This window comes from Zonotrichia leucophrys, chromosome 12 (assembly GCF_028769735.1).
Source record: "Zonotrichia leucophrys gambelii isolate GWCS_2022_RI chromosome 12, RI_Zleu_2.0, whole genome shotgun sequence".
Taxonomy (NCBI): Eukaryota; Metazoa; Chordata; class Aves; order Passeriformes; family Passerellidae; genus Zonotrichia; species Zonotrichia leucophrys.
This window is the reverse complement of record NC_088182.1, coordinates 15,591,184-15,609,937: the sequence shown is the minus strand read 5'-3', so window position 1 is coordinate 15,609,937 and position 18,754 is coordinate 15,591,184. Positions and strand designations below refer to the sequence as shown.

The following is an 18,754-nucleotide window of genomic DNA, read 5'->3' as shown; positions in this document are numbered from 1 at the left end:
AAGTTATCCAATCTGACTTGTGTCACTCTCTTGCTCTCTTAGTGATTCACCCCTTCTCATTTCCTTGTATTTGTGCTCTCTGTCAGCAAGCATTTTGTTATTTTCCTCTAGAATACAGCACAGAGAGAGTTTTGGTGGGAGAAATGCTTCTCTTCATAGAAACAAAGGATTCTGTGATGTCACAAAAGATTAAAAAAAATTAAAAATTTGAAATAAATGGGATTTTCCTTTGGCTTTGGTTGTCAGGTAAGACAGGGAGGGCTTACCCAGGTTCTGCCACATGCTGAAGAGCTCATAGGCCATCATCACTCTCATATCACCATACCTGAGAGAGAACAGAGACACAGCTGCCCAGGGAACCAAAACATGCAAGGGAATGATGTGAAATAATAACCAAATGGTTAAAAAAATTCAATTCACATTTGTGTCAAAGTAAGAATATCAAACAACTTGACTGACTGACCATTGATTGCTGTATTGGGAGATCTGGTTATTCATTTCCCAGGCATTTCCACATCCCAGGTTTCATAATAAATCACAGAGACTTATGGTAGGAAAATAAGGCTGTTTTTTGAGGTGGGAACCCAACAAAACATATTCTTACTTATCCAGAATCTTCTTCCTCTTAGGTGGTGTGGCATTTTCTAGTTGGAGACTTGGCTGGTTTATAAACAAAACTGCCAGGCTGAAATAAGAGTTCCACACCTGCGACAAGCAAAGGAATTTTTTAACATTATACTCCAAGAATAAGCTTTAAAGAAGTAGAGAAAGACACTCAAGGGGTAACTTCATCAGTATGTCTCTTACTATGGAGATACAAATTAACTCTTAAAAGCACAAATGGAATATTTAAACCTTGGTAGGAACTGACATTAAAACCCCCACAAAAGCAACGCCACTGGGTTTTCCTCTTTGCACCAAACCTCCAGAATGAATGAATTTGGTGACGTAGCAAACTTTTAAATTGTTCTTCTGTAGGTTGAACAGATTTTATCTGTCAAGAATCCCCAGAGATCAAATTATATCATGAACAGGACCCCCATAATTTGGTCTCTTTTCCCACAGAGCTGAGGTTTTTGCCAGCTTGGTGTGTGCCCTTGTGCCTAGGTGCATGTGTGGCAGCTCTTCCTTACTAACTCTGAACTTGCTGCCCATCTCCAGCTACATCAGACACAGGGACAACACTCCCTAGGACTGTGCTGCTCCAGGTTTTGTGCCATCAGCCAGAGAGACCTCTGGGAGAATGCCCCAGCTTCAGGAGAAGCATTGCCTGAGTTTACACTGCATTATCCATCAGACAGATGCTCCATTGGCCCCATGCTTATGGAATTACCAGTTTCCTTTATGAGGGACTCAATTTTCCTGATTTGATCTCATACTGTATCTGTTCTATTTCCCACCAATCCCACAGCAGATTCCATTCCTGTCCTTTATCAGTTAGGTCATCTTCCTGACAGACACTCTAATAAATGCTGCAAATATCATCAGCTAATGCAGAGGGCAGCTCCTGTTCCTTTGTTACTGCTGGTTTGAAAAGATGTCAGAACATTTTCTGAATCAATCCTTACTTTAAAATCGAAGTCCGTTTCTGTGAAATTCTTATGCAGGGCAGAAGACAAGTATTGAACTGTTGTAACTATGATACTGCAGCCAAAAACAAAGAAAAGAAAACAAAAGAGAACATTTGAATCTGGAATACAGCATATTACAGTGGTTAGTGGTGCTGGTTTTACTATAGGTACAGAGAAGTGCATTATTTGTGTAATCTCTGTGATATTTATGCACAAGTCACTGTTCTTTGCTTTACTACTATTGTAACTTTTAGAATTTATGCATGAGCATTTAAAATCCTGTCTATTTTGCATGCCTGGGCCATATGACCACCAGGGAAATGGAATAATACACTCCTTTTCCTCCTGTTGTAAGCAGAAAGGTTTTTTTCCCCAGAGGAGAGGAACTCAAAAAGTTTGAGCTGTTCTTGTTCTTGTCTATGCAACAGTCCCTTTATCTCACTCAACTCAAGATACTTGTGAGTATTTTGCTAATTTTTGATTCTGTGTTATTTTCTGTTGGTGGCTACATACACCTTAGTGAAAGGCAACGAAGGCACATGATAGATTCAGGAATTAATAAATGGCATGTAGACAGGGCAACAGCAGTATCAAAAGAAGAGCACATCTCTGATTCACATGCAAGCAATACTCCAGCAGCACTGCTAAATGGAACTGTCAGCCTAAAGCTTTGTGGCAAAATGATGCCCAAGGGAACAGGAAACCTGCAGCATCTGAGGGAGCCACTGTTTCAGGAGGATTTCTTTTTTCTTACTGAACTTCATTGAATCTTTACGCTTGAATTCCTGAAATCCACTTCTTTCACTTCTCATTAGCAGGGTGGAATTGCAGAGCACTCAGCTCAGCTGGGCAGGCAGCCTTTAGGAGCATTTCCATGGTGTTTCCTCAGAGTGGGAATGCTCCAGCTGTCCTTCAGTCAGTGGGAACTCCACAGCCAGGTTAGCAAAGGGAACTCGTGGATCATTCCAGCCCCCCTGTGTTCAACACTGCTGCTGATCCAAAGGGAACAGTACTTCACCCAGCAGAAGCAAGAAACTGAGACAAAATGGAGCATTAAATGGCAGATGCCAACTGAATTGAGCAGGAACTCTGTGTAATGCTTTGGTGTCATGGCTGGGGTTTGCTCCCCCTTCCCAAAACACCCGAGAGCCTCTCCCTGCTCAGCTACAGACAGATGTTCATGGGGAAAAACAGAAGTTCAAGGCAGGGATTCCCTGACAAGGGAGGGAGAGGCTCATGAACAGCCCTTGGTGTGGGGAGCTGGGCTCACCCTGTGTGCTGGAGCTGCTGGGTCACTCAGCCCCTCACCCTCAGGGCAGCTCCTTCAGCTCTGCTTTTAACTCCTGGCTCTGAGAATGCTGCTGCAGTTTAACAAACCCACAGACACACAGGTTTGGTCCAGAGTGTTACAACAACAGCACAATGAGCATGAGCACTACAGAATTCCTGTCCTGATCCTCACATCTCAGTCTGAGGAAAAACACTGCCCCCAGGCTTCAACTGCCTCAGAATGGCAACATTTTATTCCTGCTCCTCTACTTACTTGCTGGTGAGCAACCTCATGACCATCCAGTCTCGAGGAAAGACACTCATCTTCATCAGGTTCCGAAACACACAGAAAATCTTCAGGAGGAACTCCTGTCACACAGGGGAAAATATGTAACAATCAGCAGCAGTTGCAGGTGAATCTATTTCCTTGATTGTAAGAAAGACAAGCTAAGTGTGCTCTACTTGAGCTTTGTGTTGCAAGGCCATTCACCTGGAAACATGAAAGCAACATACCTTGGAATATGGCTCTATTCCTTTGGTTTGAGTCTAATACACAACTTCCAGCTTCTTTAAAATTTTCACTTCTAAAATTTTCATCTTCTAGGGAGATGAAAATCTTCCCAATGTGCATAATTGTATCTGACTTACATTATCACCCAGAGTTCCACTGTCAATTTGCAGCTATTTTCAAATATACTGGACTCATAATCCCTTTTTAATGCATTCATTTTATTAATTTATCTGTCCAAATTTCTTTGGACTTGCGTCACAATTTGAGAACTAACCACACCCCCAAGCCCAATAAAACTCCTACACAGGCTTTCTAAAATAGTAACAGAAAACCCCATTTCTGGCAACACTCAGCAGCAAAGTGCTTTTAGACACATTCAGCTGGATGTTTGCTTTCAAAAAAAAAATCCCCAACCCTGAATACATTTCTGGTTTTTGACTACCTGCACCTCCATGTTTGGGCAGAACAACAGGGAAGATCAAATGTGACAATTTGTTGGCCTTGCAACCTATGATTTTGTTGTTTTGTTTTCCTTCCAGACCAAATCAAAATAGTAGAGGAACTGGCAGAGCAGGGATTCTTCAAAACCATGCTACCTTTATGCCTTAATGGAGGGTGTCTGAATAATATCTTGGTGTGACTGAGCTCAGAGTAAAGCATTAGAAGCTCCTTGACTTTTGGCCTCATTTTGCCTGAAGTGTAACAGTGGTAAGTGAATAAAATGCCTTTCCATGCCAGAACAAGTATTGAAAATATTACAACAGCCATATTTGATGGGAAAGTAGAGTAATATATAAAATCTTCAGCCTTTGTGGTACTCTTGGAACATATACTCAGATTATCAGAGATACAACAGTTCTTTTGGGCATAACAATAAATTTTAGTTCAATGACCTTCCACAAGTCTGACATAAGAACTATAGTTTAGATGGCTTTTAAAATATCTATTAAAATTTATTATGAATTAATTTACCAAATCACTTTCCTGTGAGCAATTTCAAAGTTATCAGAAAGGCAGCAATCTTACATAACTATCAACCTGAGATACACTGAACCCTGCAACCTAAAGATAAGAATTTTATCATTCCAAATTCATCTCCCTAATTTATTCAGCTTCTCTATACGCACACAAAATATTTAAAAGCTGAAAGTCTATCCAGAAAGGACTTCTCACTGCTTCTCCATTTCATTTGTTAAGGTAACAGAACATTGTTCTTATTGTGCTTATTTGAGTGCCATGCTAAACAAAAGAATTTTATATAAAAGTTTGTCCTTATTTATAGGATTAGTCTGCCTTTTAAACAGGCTGTTGCTGGAGATATTCCTCTTCCCCACAGAAGCTGAGTTAAGAAGTTCTGCTGCTATGAGATGAGAGATGTGTCACTTCAGAATGTCAGAGGTCTGTGGCACTCACCCACCCCTGTTGTTCATGGAGAGCCATAATTTAAACTGATGCTCTCAAGGAGACATGCAGCAAGTGGAGTGGTAAGGTTACAGCTTTCCCCAAAAATATTTCATCTGCTAGAGACATTTGTAACCCCCAAAAGGCTTGAAATTCTCTTTTGGCATAAAATCAATACCCTTTGTAAGAAAGCTCCAGTGCATACTGAACATGTAGCAAAATGCTATACAACAACTGACTTGACATTGACAGGATTAAATAGCCCAGTTCCTCTGCCTGTGTTTTATATGTAACAATTCCAATATCCTTTATGTCCAACATCATCTATCCTGGGACTTTATTTGCTGTTATAAAGATAATTCAGTGCCCTGTGGTCTTAAATGTGTTTTTGCAACACTACACCAATGATTTGAGAAGTGAAAGGGAGGTCCCTGAACAGAGTGCCAGTGGACAGGAATGATCAACAGGCAAGTGATGCTGGAGGGATTCCCCTGTGCTCTCCCACTGTCAGGGAATCACGGTACAAACATCACATCCTTTCGTACCTTCAGCTCATCCTTGCTTTGGAAGTTGTCCAGTAAGTGCTGGAAGTGAGTGTCTGACATCTGACGAAGCAAAGATAAAAGGCAGGAGACATATTCTCCCTGTTGACCAAATGAGAAACTCTTTCATTCAGACAATCTGAAATTCCACAGATACAAAGCTTAACCGGGGGGAAGGTATACAGGGAGGGGTCTGAAATGGCCCCAATGCCTGTGAGGGGACAGCTGACATGCACAGAGATTGGAAGTACTGCAGGCTAACAGTTCCTGAGTTACTGTTAATACAGGGATACACCTCCAGGAGGCTCCTCCACAGATGCCAGTTTTAAAGATCTTTTAATCAAAGTCGTAGTCTAAACAGAAGTAATTTAAAATTATTAATACAGACATTAACAAATCCCCCTCCAAGCATGCAGGTTTTGACAACACCTTTTCAGGTACCTAATACACAGTGTGTGTCAGAGGTGTGACTGCAGCTCATGCCAATAGACCAGCAGTTATTTGAACTAAGTGACTCTGACCAGTAAAGCAGTGACAGCTTGGGATCAGGCTGGCCTACAGAAGGTGTCTGGAAGTTTGTAAATGTATGGCTTATTAGTGTTCACCAAGTTCTGTGCTGTCAAAGCTCCAGTGCTGACAGATCTGCAGCCAGATTTCCTGAGCACAGTCTGGGTAAGCCTACATGAGCAACAATAACATTTCTGTAATTTTGCAAAGCAGATGCACCCTAACCAGTTACCACAGCATCCCAAAGTGTTTTCCAAAGAGGAGCTCCCCCATTTTACAAATCTGAAAGCAAAGCACAGAGAAGTTAAGCAATCTGTCCAAGAGAACAAGCAAAGTGGTGCCAAAAACATCAGGACTGGGTCTGTTGACTGCCAGTCCCTTGCACAACACTATTTTTTTCTGCAACAGAGAAACTAATTTGGAAAATGCACAAATCTAAGCCATATCTAATAGGAATCCATATATCACTGTGCTGTGAAATGTAAATTGAGGAGCAAATACAAGGGACTGTGCCTTCCATTTTATTGTTACTCTTAAATGGCTCAAGCATCTACCCAGAAGCTTTGACATAGGTTGTTGCAAGAAACTTTCCAGGGCTGAACTTCACCAGGAAGAAAGATGTGCTCTTCTGTGTGGGCTGGCATGTGGGAAACAGCAGGAAGTCAAATGGCAGCAAAAGGCAAGTGAGATATTACTGGACATTTGCAAGCCAGTCCTTTTCCTTCTGTATCAAAGCACATCTTGTTAACTGAGCTAACAAGGAAAGATCCAACCTCCTCTCTAGTGTGAGAAGTGCACCTTTAGTGCACATCTGCCCCCAGCAGCACTGCTGAGGTTTCAGCCATTTGCTAAAAAAACAAGTCTAAAAAAAGGATGTTCTGAACAGCAGCTTAACATCCTACATTGTGCAAAAGCTGCATTAGAGACTCCAACAAACAAAAATAGGCTAAAATAGGCTAGAATAGAAAAGGGCAGAAATCCAGGAAAGAAAAAGGCTGAACAGCAAAATTTTATTCTTTTTCTTCTCTTCCACCACATGTGAAAGAAAAATTTCTTCCCTGTGGCTAAGGTTGGCAGCCTGGGTAAAGTGGTGGCTTCTCCCACCAAGCTCAACAGCTCACTCTTCTTTTCTTTTGAAAAAGTATGTTGTGTTTCATTTGCATGGAATAATCAGTGACCCTGGACAGGAGCTCTCCAGGGTGTTAAATAAAGGGATTTAACCACACAGCACAAGTCATATCCTCAGTTTTGGGGATCACAACCTGATATTCATTATAGCCCTTGGTGAAACCACCTTAGGGGTGAAGCCCCAGGCAGCTCCCTGGTACCTCAAGTCTTAAGCAATAACTCTCAATCACAGCTGCAAAGGCAAACAAGAAAATCTGGAAATCCACTAAAGCTTCCTGAGCTCCACTGCTTCCTGCAGCCCTCACTGGTGCAGGGAGGAAGGAATGGGTTTGTGGCTTATTAAGGGAAAGAGACAAAGCCCTGGGCATTCATGCAGCAGAGATGATGATGAGGTGCCAGTGGTGGTGAGGGACTGAACCAGAGGTTAGAGAAGCAGGAAATAGAAACTGATTGTTAGTTACTAACAGTGATTTCTGCTGTGCACTGCGGGCAGCGCTGCCCTCTTACCGCCTCCTGAGACTGCGATTTACTCATGATTGTGAGCAGAGTTTGTAACAGCACGTCCAGGAGGCTCTCCACCATCATCTCAACCTCCTCCACGACATCTCCCTCCTACAGCAAGTGGTGAGCAAACACACAGTTAGGAACTGGAGAGATGGAACGGGTAAAGACAGCTCTGCTGAGTGAGCCATCCCAGGCTCCCTGGGACAGAGAGCTCTAGAACAGGCTCACAGAGTTCTATCAAATTCCTCATTGGTCCCAGATGCTGTTGTTCTGTCAGAGTGTGTGTGTGTTACCTGGACAGTCTCTGATGGAAACATTCAGGGTCACAGCCATAAAGGTTAGTCTATAATCAAAGGTCTAGAACACAACAGGAGCAGATTATGTTCAGGAACCTTTACTCCATGGCAGTATTATTTTAGCTTATTTCCATGATGCCTTTCATCTCATTCCTTTCACACAGAACCTTGACTTGTAATTGGAAATACACATTGGTGTGAATTATATTTAGCACCATGAGCTTCCTACTTTAGTCAGGTGGGGAAACTTCACCACCCCCTCTTTGTGAGCATTGCTTCACATGATCCAGTTACCATTTGAGATCAGAGTATTATGACCGTCAAAGCTGGGTGTTGAAACTCAGCAGCAATTTCCAGAACTAAGTGGGAATTCATTGATTGGATAATTTTAGAGTATTCTTTTAATGTGCACCACAAAGTGCTAGTTACTGTCTCTTGCAGAACTATGAGTCCTTGAGCTGTGTAGAACTTTTAATCTCCACTGACATCCAAGTTCTGGGCTTGCGTGAAGAAAATTAAACAGTGTCAAAGCTGGTGAGGGTGTATGTGATTCCCCCCTCCCAACAGCAGGCACACTGTGTAATCAGGATGCTCTGAGTCACACACAGAGCCAGACCCTCATTTCAGATGCTCTCCTGCTGACAGCACAATCTTGTTTTTAAACGGTTCTTTGAAAAACCTGTATTAACCTATAAAAATGTCTCACTCTTCATTTTACTAAATCAGAGGTGCAAATAAAAAATTGAAATCACGTAGCAGATTTACCAAAGAACTGGTCTTGATTATGGAGAAGATACTACTGAGGATCCCAGAGCAGATAAGCAGCTCCTTCTGCTGTCGTAGGTGAAGGTGAATGTGGTGAAGGACCACAGGCAGCAGGATGCGCCGCGACTCTGGATGAAGGAAAATCGTTACAAATGTAAGGAAAGAAAATATTTACAATTACAATGGATGGTTTTGACAAAATTCTGTGGTGTTATTCTCACCTTGTACTAAGCACAATAATTTAAGTGCACTAACTTGAGGTCCTCACTACAGGAAACAGAAACTCAGTGGAGCTTTCTATCTTCCACTTTTACCTTCATAATTTCTTTCATTCAGACCTTCATGTATGAAATACATTCACAATCTTCAGCCATTTTCCACTGAGTTCTTAAAGATTTTTTAAAATTCTGTTTTAAAGTATATGTAAGCAATAATATATTTAAGAACTAAAGAGTTACTAAAGTGTTGAGCTAAAGAAATACTAAAGTTACAACAGGAAGATTAAAGATACTTTAAAGGAGTGTGGTGGGTTTCTCACAAGACTATCCCCCCTGCTTCTCAGGCATAAGCTGGCTGGAAAGGAGATTTTCTTCCTGTCCATGGAAGAAAATAAAAAAAAAATTATTAAAACTGCATAAGACAGTTTCCTTCCTTCCATGGACAGGAAGAAAACCTCCTTTCCAGCCAACTTATGTGAACAACATGAAATGTAAAGTGAGATTTGGCAGTTTTAATAGTTAACTAATTTTTAATGTATATTAATCAACCTTTAGTAACTACAATTTATCTATGATGGATTGATAAACATTTCCTAGCACAGTGAAACTTGTAAAGTATTTGTACTGAACAGAGTTAACAGAATTACTGAATATTCTGAGTTGGGACAAACAAGGATCGTGGAATCCAACTCTGAAGTGAAAGCCCTTGGGAAAAGAGAGATCAGGCCCACAGTGTTGGTTTGATGCTCCAACCAACTGAGCAAATGAATGCATTTATCAATGACACTGCCAAGAGAAACAGTGACCAACATTATTGGTGTTCAGAAGGGAATTACTGCCAACAGAGGCGCTGCCAAAGCCCCTGAGCCCAGCTCACCTGAGAAGGAGAAGAGGCGGCTGTCGACCGTGCGGGCGATGGACTGGAGCTTGACCACGTCCATGGACTGGCCGATGTGCACCGTGCTGGGCATGCTGCCCAGCGTGCCGCGCACGAACTCCGCCACCTCCTGCACCGTGAACATCTGCAGCAGCTCGTCAAAGATGGCAGGGAACGAGTTCAGCAGGGCAGCCTGCGGGGACAGGAGCAGCTCAGCACCTGCAGCTCCCCCCCTGCAGCAGGGCAGAGAGGTGGGAACAACAGCAACACCCAACTAGGGCCACACAAGGCTACTACAGACTGTGCTAGGGCTGGTGGTCATGGCTGGTGGTGCCTGGAGCTCAGAGTGAACAAGTCACATGTAGCATAGAAAAATCAAGTGCTGCTGAAATAGTGAACCTTAGGAAAAGTAGAGCACATAGATACAGCTTCAAAAAGCTGTGTTTTAAGAGACAGCTTATAAAATAGAAGAAAAATTGAGATTCAGACAAGATAGTCCATTTTTGTTGATTTCCTTTTTTCAGTTAATACAACACTTGCTTCTGATTAGAGAGTTCTATACCAATTGTTTGTACCAAGCAACTACCTGAGACAGTTAAAACTCTTCAGAAAATATTCTGAAGTGAAGAACCTGCTGACAGACCCTTAACCAGCTCTGCCATGTGACATTTCAGGATCTCTGCAGCAGGGGTGGGGTGTGAGTCCATGTGAAAGAGGCATCACATCATGCGAGTGTGCATGTGATTCTTGCAGTAACAGATATTTCCAGTAAGCTGGAGCTATCCTTGAAAGTGCTTCTTGAAGTGCAGAAATGGTTCAACACAACAGCAACAAAAATCCCTTCATGTCTTATTTCCTATTCTCCAATTAATTTTTTCACAGGAGTAGAAAATTCCATGCATCACCCTGTGCTCAAGTTCTGCACACTTGGTGTCCTATCAAACAACTGCCACCAGCTCTAATGTTTTAAAATTCTTCCCTTCATCCACATCCTACCCAAGCTTCACACCTGCTTCCTCATTGTAGCTATTTTCATTCCTAGCTGGTTGTTTTCTTGAGCCAGCCTCACCTCCACTCTTCCCTTCCTGCCATCCCCACCTCCCTTCCCTGAAGCTCTCTACACAAACCCCTCAGTGTTTTCCTGCACCAGCTCAGATGTACCAGACTTCACTGCAGATCTCTGTTCAGCTTTGTCCTTCCAGAGTTTCAGCACTGTCAGTATTTCCTTTTCCTCAGAGATTTTTTTGTTTTCTCATTGCATAAACATTTCTTTATCTCTTCCATACTGACATGACTCTCCTAATCCATATAATCCCAGCCTCCTTCTTTGCCAAGTCTTTTTCCTTCAACAGTGAAATCTATTTAATAGTATTTGAGCAAAATCAAGTTATTTTTGCAACTAACATGGTAGAACTCATTAAATTATTTTGAATATAAATTTACCTCCTTCTTCCACTTGTTCTCTCTCAAAATCTTGTTTTGTTACAATCAATTCAGATTGCACAAACCCCCCAAGGCCTCCTGGGTGTTGTCACCTATTTGTTCCTGCATACCTACAATGTACTAACAAAATAAATAAGTATAAATTGTTTCACCAGCTCCTGGTACTCTTGGAAGGCAGTAACAGCCACAAATCCAGTCACTGTCTTTATCTTTGGGATAATAGAACTGAAATTACAATACTGGCTCAACAAATCCTTACAGGAGTTTTCCTAAACTTTCTGTTACTTTTAAAGCAGAAGGATTTCTGTATAAACCCTGGCAATCCAAGGGTAGGCATGGGATCTCTTCAGGAAGATCTGGAGGTGTCCTGAGGTGACCTTGAAGGGTCCCATTATTGCTCAACACCCTAAAATATGCTGGAACATTACTCATGTCAAACTAATTGCCTGGGAGGAAGGAAATCAGTTTTACTCTCATGGCTGGAAAAAACTGAGATCTCTCAGTTATCTTGGAGAAGAGGACAAGTGTGAGGGAAATTGTTTGCCAGGGCCTTGAGCATTTCTGTGGGTATTTAACTATTGTCCAGATTTCCAGAACTAAAAACCAAATAAGAAACAACTGCTTGGCTCCCCTGAACAATTTGATTTATATAATCTTGTGTACAGCCTCAGTATTGTCTTTTTGGTGTGTGGATGATATAAACTGGTCCGTGAATAACTGAAATATTCCACAAGTTATTCCACAATCTCAAAGTTCTAATGTACTGGCCACTTAAACATCACACTCTATTGATATGCAGGAAAAGAGTGTTTGGGGTAGGGAAAGGAGATTTACTGGGAACATCCACAATCAAACACTTGAGCAGTGCTGGGGATCATTACTTACAGAATTAAATGTCGGCCTGGCTGTGCCCCCACCTTTTTGTGGGGCACCTGTCCCGGCTCCGCTCGCCTGCCCTCCAGCCTGGGGGGCCTACGGGGCAAGGGGTCAGGGGGCAACACAGTGGCAAGGGGGAAACAAAAAGTAAACTTTTCAAAGATTCAACAAGGACAGGCTTTACAAATTATTAAAGTCCAAAGTAAAAAATACCATACTGAGAGAAAGGTGGAAAAAAATTAAAGAGAAAGAAAAAAATGGAAAATTCCCCATCCTCAAAGTGACTCTCCCTCTCTATTTGGGACCAACACAACTGGAAAACATTCAGCAGATACTGTTTCCATTCACCATCACTTTGTCTGCAAAATTCTGTGCACTGATTGCTCTTGTTCCTGGCTCATCTTATTATACCCACTAATGGGTGATTAAATAAAACATTAGAGCAGCTGTTCTCAAATCTTTCAGAGCAGCTCCTTAAGAAAGGGATCACTCCACTGACAGCTTCCTGAACCAGCAGAGTCACTGCTTGGCTGCAGTGTTCACAGCAGCTGCTTCTTTTGCAAAATACAGCAGGTGTTCCAAACACCTGTAATTCTGCATTAGTGATTACAAACCACCTTCACATTAACCAGGGAGCTCTGGGTGCTCCATCCTGACATTCTCTGAGCAGAGGCATCAAACAGGATGTTTGACATTTAAAATTTAGATGCAGCAGTATGTAATGCAGTACAGAGGTCTTTAAAACTGAGCCCAAAACTCAGCAGCATCCTTACTTGGAGTATTGTCTTCAGCCCGCATGGAATCTTCATGAAGTCCCCTGGGCCACATTTAATGATGCATTAAATATGAGTATGGGCATCACAACATGTTTGTGGTCAGGCTGCACATGATTCTGACTGTAATTTTAGCACATGCTGGAATTGTTTACCTGAGTGCAAACACATCAGTTGAACTTCTCACTGTGATGCTGCTGTGACCATAAATATTGATTTGAAGTACTATAGTGAAGGATTTAGAAATTCTTGAGGCCAACTGTTGCATACAAGTAGAGATATTATAAAAGAAAGGCCTTATAAAATCAGGCCTTGCTCTGCTAAATTAGCACCTGGCCTGTTATTTCTTCTAAGTGCAGTTAGCTAACTTCCCATGTGAAAAATCATAAGAATGAAAGCAGTTAACAACAAGCTATTCTGGTAATAAAACAATTTGCACCTGTTCTAAACAAGAATTCTGTCCCATAAGAATTAGTGAAAAAAATATGGAAACTAACCAAATATACAGAGATTTGACAGATGTACACCCTAGCCATTTACCCACCAATAAACTGAGTGTCAGTGTATTGCTGACCAGTTAGGTTTAACACAGTGCCTTATGGTATTTGCTATAAATATGAAGTATGTGAATAAAGGATGGGCTTTTCCTGCATGGAGAAACTGAGTCCCATCTGCTTTGTTGCAACAGCCAACCATAAGACATAGGAATGAGGGAGACTTGAAAACAGAGTTTACTTTTGTGAACAGCAGAAATTGCATTCTCATGTGGAAGTCACTTCCTCCTAGAGTGCCCCCAGCCCAGCTCACCTGTGCAGAGTTACTGTCTAATGCCATTCATGGGTGTCTTGTTTCCCAGCATCAGCAGCTTGTTAGGAGGGAAAACTGACCTGCCTTTCACCCCCGTGTGCCCACACCTCCCACCCCTGCAGGAACAGCTGCCTTGTGGTTTGCCAGTGGGAGTGCAGGAAATAGCAAACCTGTGTGAAGATGAGAGTCTCAGAGCTCCTGCTGTCCAAGCTGAGCACAAATCTGATGGACTGGAAAAGCTCCTGGATGCTGGAGCGGAACTGCTCCTCCTCCATTCCACAAGTAGCTCTGGAGTAAAGGATCCGAGATTGGACAATGAACTTGAAAAGATATTCCAAGGCCTTAAGGAGCAGGAGAGGAAGGAGATCAAGGCAGAGAAAAAGAGAGAAAGAAAAATAAAGGAGCTTTAAAGAGAGCCAGGAAAGACTCTACATGCATAATAACTAAATTCTTGAGCTTTAGAAAGGAGAGTGAAAAACAGGCTTTATAAGTTACATAATTCAGTTGAGGAAAAACTACTCTTAGGCAAGTACCCATTCTCAGCCAATAATTTTTGTTACTTCTATGTCCCACTAACAGAAAAAGTATGCATTTACATGAAGGAGACAAATCTGAGTTACATCATTTGAGGAAAATTTTGGTCAAGGTATGAAACTTCTGGTTTTCTCATGACTTGGCACAATCAAGTGGCTGAAGAAGCTGTTCTGTTTTCTTTCAAAATTTTGTAAATGGTATTATTTAGAACTGCATTGATTTGGCAGTAGTGACCATGAAGAAAACACATTGTTCTGAGCAGCTGTAACAAGTCACTGTCCTGTCAACAGTTCTGAGCCACCAGCCCAGCAAGGTGACACTTCACACCTTGATACTGGCTGTGCACAACTGGCAGTGCCAGAGTGTACCAGATATCAGGGACATCACTCCTTCTGGTAGTGCTTAACAGGATTCACCAGCAAAGCAGGACTGAGGGAAGACATAATTCATGTTTTGATGATATCCTCAAAACCCAGCACAGGAGAACAACAGGCTGGAGATTAGCAATCATAGGCTGTACAGAAACCTTAGTAATGTTTCACTGTGTTCCATGGAAAATGCTCTTGTCTCACCTCAGTGCTGGGAATTCAAATACAAGTTTTGCTCCCAGGAGATATTTTTGCACCCATAAGAGTCCCTCACTGAACCACCACACAGTATGCACAAGTATGCAATGCTATGCTGAAAGCTTTAGAATGCCACCGCTTTAAAGATATAGAACAGGAATGTGAAATTCCTCATAAAGCCATCATGGATTTCAAAATGCCATTGACTCTTACAGCCTTCCCCCCAGACATTATGGCAACATTGGTAATTAGCAGTTATTATTCATACTTCTGTACTAAACCATCTCTCAGTGCAGCTTCCTTACACCAAGGAACTTCATCAGGAAATCTCAGCTGTGTTCCTGTTTCCAGACAAGACAAAGGCCAGCTGGATCCCAGTCAGCTCTCCGAGGTGACAGCCCTGTGCCAACACCAACCCAGCACATGCAGTGCTCATGGGAGCTGCTCTGGGCCTTCAGTACACACAACCATGATTCTCATCTGAAGGCTCCTAACTTCAATGTGAGGTTCTGCAGTGAATCAGAGCATTTGTGTGTGAACCTCCCTAATTCCCCGTGGAAGGTGAGACAGCAGGGCTCAGAGCACTGCACTTCCTTAGCACAGTGAGCCCACACAGGCAGTGAACCAAAGAGTTCCCAGTGTTTGCACACGTGGCTGGGATGCTAAAAACACAAACCAAGTCTTGGCAGCACAAGTCAGCACCAGACTAACTCTGGCTCTTGCTACCTACAGCATCACAGATATGATGTGAATTTGTGACTAAAGACATACAAGTGCACCGAGATAAACTCCCAGCCTTCAGTGATGTTTGGCATGATATAAAAGATCAGTGTCAAATTAAAGCAGGTCCCTCACAGCCTGTGTGCATGCTCATGTAACAAGTGAGCACTGCTGCCCTGTGACCAGCACGGAAGACTCAGGGAAAACCTCCTGAGGGAAAAAAGCCCTTGCTGTTGGTTCCCTAATCTAGGCAAAACCCACTTATAGTTCTGCTGGAAGAGAACTGAAGCTGGAAGGGCATTTCCTTGACACAGTTCCTTAGTTCTTAATTTCCTCAGGGACAGCCAAACTGGCTGTGGAGCCTTTCATGGACACTTGGTTACAGAAATCCCCTGGGAGGCACAGGCAGCTCTTCCTGGATGGAGCTTTTGTGGAGCTTGGTATAGGGCACAATAAAGGAGCAGGATGCTGTGTTCTAGGTAGAAAATTCCTTTCAGTTATAGCTTCTCCAAGTTGCACAGGAGGTGTGAGAATTAAGACCAGTCTTGAGGGAGGTAAGAAATTTTAGAAGTCCTCTAGAACTCTCTTGGCTAATGCCAGGGGTGGAAATCAGAATCCTATGAGACATCTGCATGTCCATGATGAATGTACATGAGCAGCCAGGAGAGTGCAGAGTATTTCAGCACCAGCTTTAGGGCACTACACTGAACAGGTAATTCAGGGAAAAAGGGATACAGAGCTATCCTATTTTCTCAGTCAAAGAACTTCTAATGCAAGGAGTGTGGTGAACACATCAAAGACCACAGAAATCCCCAACAGTAGAATCTGGTACTAGTAATGAAACATTAGCAATGATAATGTCTTTGGTACAAACTTTCTCCAAATGCCTGAAATACAATCTGGAAACAAAGAAGGAAATCAATCACTTCAGTGTAGTGGGAGAAGATAAAGACCTGAATTTGGGCCTGCAAGAGATACCTGCAAAGGCAACTGTCTGAATAAGATGTGACAGCAGCGTGGGTGGCAGAGGATGTGCTGTCAGGTCTGCACAAACTCTGCTGGTAATTTTAATTCCTGTGCTTGGAAAGGCTTGGGCTGTCAGGTCTGCAAACTGACCTCTCTCCCAGAGGGAACAGCCACATCCCAGGCCAGCACTTGAGAGCCTGAGAAAGCAGAGCTGCCTTGGAGGCTGAGACACAAGGTACCATATTCACAGACTGACTTCCCTAACCCCTAATCCCTAAAAGACATTCCTGCATTCCTGTCTTTACTGTTTCCAAACAGGACTGCTGTGAGGTTCCACAAATGCAGATCACATAGGGACAATAGCCTACATCTCTATTTGCTGCACTGCTTAAACCACTAATGAGTGATCTGAGAGGCAAGAAAACCTCCTCGAAGTCATTCCAGCTGGAGATCTTCTTCTCATCTTCATAACTTTAATAGCTTTTTTCTCCATTAAAAAAAAACCAAGGGAGATAATGACAGAAAAAAAAAAAAGAATGAGAAAATTGCAAATTCCTTGAAAAGGCATCTTTGCCCTATTTTTACCATTCCATATGAATCTGTGGTTGAAGATTCCAAAGATGATGTTCCTAAGCATGTCAATATCTACAAAGCCAAAGCAAGCCCTGGTGTAATGCCCTTGTACTATCTGAGCAGGATCCTAGCAGGGGATCTGGAAGGTGAGAGGATGACATTGGCAGTGTCCCTCACCTGGCAGAGGTTACACCTATTTGAACAGACAAGGGACAAAATCCAAGTGCTGATCACTGCCACTGCTTCCAGTTCTCCAGGTGCCCAGACTCAGGTGTCAGGGCACCAGGGCACCAGCCCCCTTGGAGGCAAAGAAAAACATCTTCCTGCAAATGCTGGCATCTTGTATTTGTGCACTTGACACACTGACTTCCAGGCTTACACATGGTAAAATGAATATTTATCCTCTGATTTTTCTGTAATAGCACCAAAACATTCCTGGTGTTTCTCACAGCTGTGCCTCCCTGGGACATCATGCTCCTATCACAGAACCACAGGTCAGGTCCTGTGCTATTTCTGAGGATTTCCGTCCTGTCAAAGACTCATTTATCTGCTGCTTAAAATACTCCAGGACTTCAACCCATGCTACAATGGAGCTGTGTCACAGCCAGAAATGAAGAGCTTTGATCCACAGCACCCATGCCTGATACACTCAAATACACTGCTGCTTGGAGGGCAAGGTGCAGCCCACATCAATGGGGTATTTATGCACTAGCCATGGATCTAAGTCCCATTTAAGTTCTCCACAGGGTTGCAAAAGGGCTTAAAGTGACTTAATTATTTCAATTTTTTCAGCACAAGAATGAATCTCCCCCTGAAACTAAAACTGTGGCTATGTATAAAAACACCTGGTTAAGCAATTCTAGGAAACCAGGGCTACAGTAGCCTTGATTCCACGTGCAGCTGTGCCAGCCCCTGTGGTGCCAGAGGAGCAGGCAGCAGTGCCCATTGGATACCCACCCTCATTGCCTCCTGGATGTGGTCCTGGCGCACGAGCTCGGCCGAGCGGTCCATGTACCACTTCAGACAGCGGATCAGCTCCCTGGGGGAACAGCAACAGCACTTCAGCACCTCTTCTGCCAGCCAGCAAACATCCTGGCCTTAGGGACACTTCTCTAAAGCAGCCTCATTTCACTTTATTTCAGTGGTCAGTTACAGCTGGCCTTGGTACTGAATTTACATAGTATTTACATTTATTTAAGTTTCAAAACCAGAAAATCATTTCTTCTCTGTAATTGACTTGGACCATGAGGAACACTAAGAGCACATAAAAAGGTGTTGTTAGAAAGATAGCTTTGATAAAGGCATGGTTCTAAGACCAAAATACACATTTGTTTTAGTAAGAGATCCCAGCTCTCATCTTAGTAAGAAGCCTTTAGAAACTGAGATCACAAAGAAAATACCTGCATCTATTTTGCTAAGTACACGAGACCATCTGGGTTAACTTACAAAGCTGTATTAAACCCATGTTTTATTTCAGACATCAGATCACCAAAAAACATTTGTTTTGTCTGAAAGAGGTGCTAATTAACACAAGGCAGAAACCTTTTTACCCTCTGAACACAACTGTGCCTTCCAGTGTTGTGTATTATCTATGGGTTTCTACCTGCAAAAAATACTGATAGAGTATTTTTCACATTTATTTTAATTACACAAAAATGTGACTTGCTTAAAAGAATCAAAAGAAATTATTAGCTGTTTTTTATAGTTTACTGTGGCCAAAGATAGAATATACTCAAATATACAAAAGCAATGGTCTAAAAGAAAACCCCAACAACCTGAAGGGTAACTGTTAGTGCCTGTCTCATTCTCTGATGCAAGACTCTTTTGAATACCAGGAAATAAGACAGAATCATCAAAGTGACAGTGAAATTTAAATTTCTGATCTACTGAAATTAAACTGTAACCAA

At 42.4% G+C, this 18,754-nt stretch overlaps 1 protein-coding gene across 14 annotated transcripts in view; it reads right to left on the bottom strand.

The window, feature by feature from the left end:
- The window catches only part of DOCK3 (dedicator of cytokinesis 3), a 187,548-nt gene that overhangs the window by 42,425 nt on the left and 126,369 nt on the right, over nt 1-18,754 (bottom strand). For 13 of the 14 annotated variants that reach the window (XM_064723947.1, XM_064723948.1, XM_064723950.1 and 10 more), the window contains 10 exons: nt 17,805-17,886; nt 13,659-13,829; nt 9,590-9,782; nt 8,495-8,622; nt 7,395-7,541; nt 5,298-5,396; nt 3,115-3,209; nt 1,569-1,644; nt 605-705; nt 267-325 (listed from right to left, as the gene is read on the bottom strand). In XM_064723947.1, coding sequence (XP_064580017.1) covers nt 267-325; nt 605-705; nt 1,569-1,644; nt 3,115-3,209; nt 5,298-5,396; nt 7,395-7,541; nt 8,495-8,622; nt 9,590-9,782; nt 13,659-13,829; nt 17,805-17,886 — 1,151 coding nt within the window. The remainder of the gene's footprint in view (nt 1-266; nt 326-604; nt 706-1,568; nt 1,645-3,114; nt 3,210-5,297; nt 5,397-7,394; nt 7,542-8,494; nt 8,623-9,589; nt 9,783-13,658; nt 13,830-17,804; nt 17,887-18,754) is intronic. The other variant, XM_064723944.1, reaches the window with a different exon arrangement.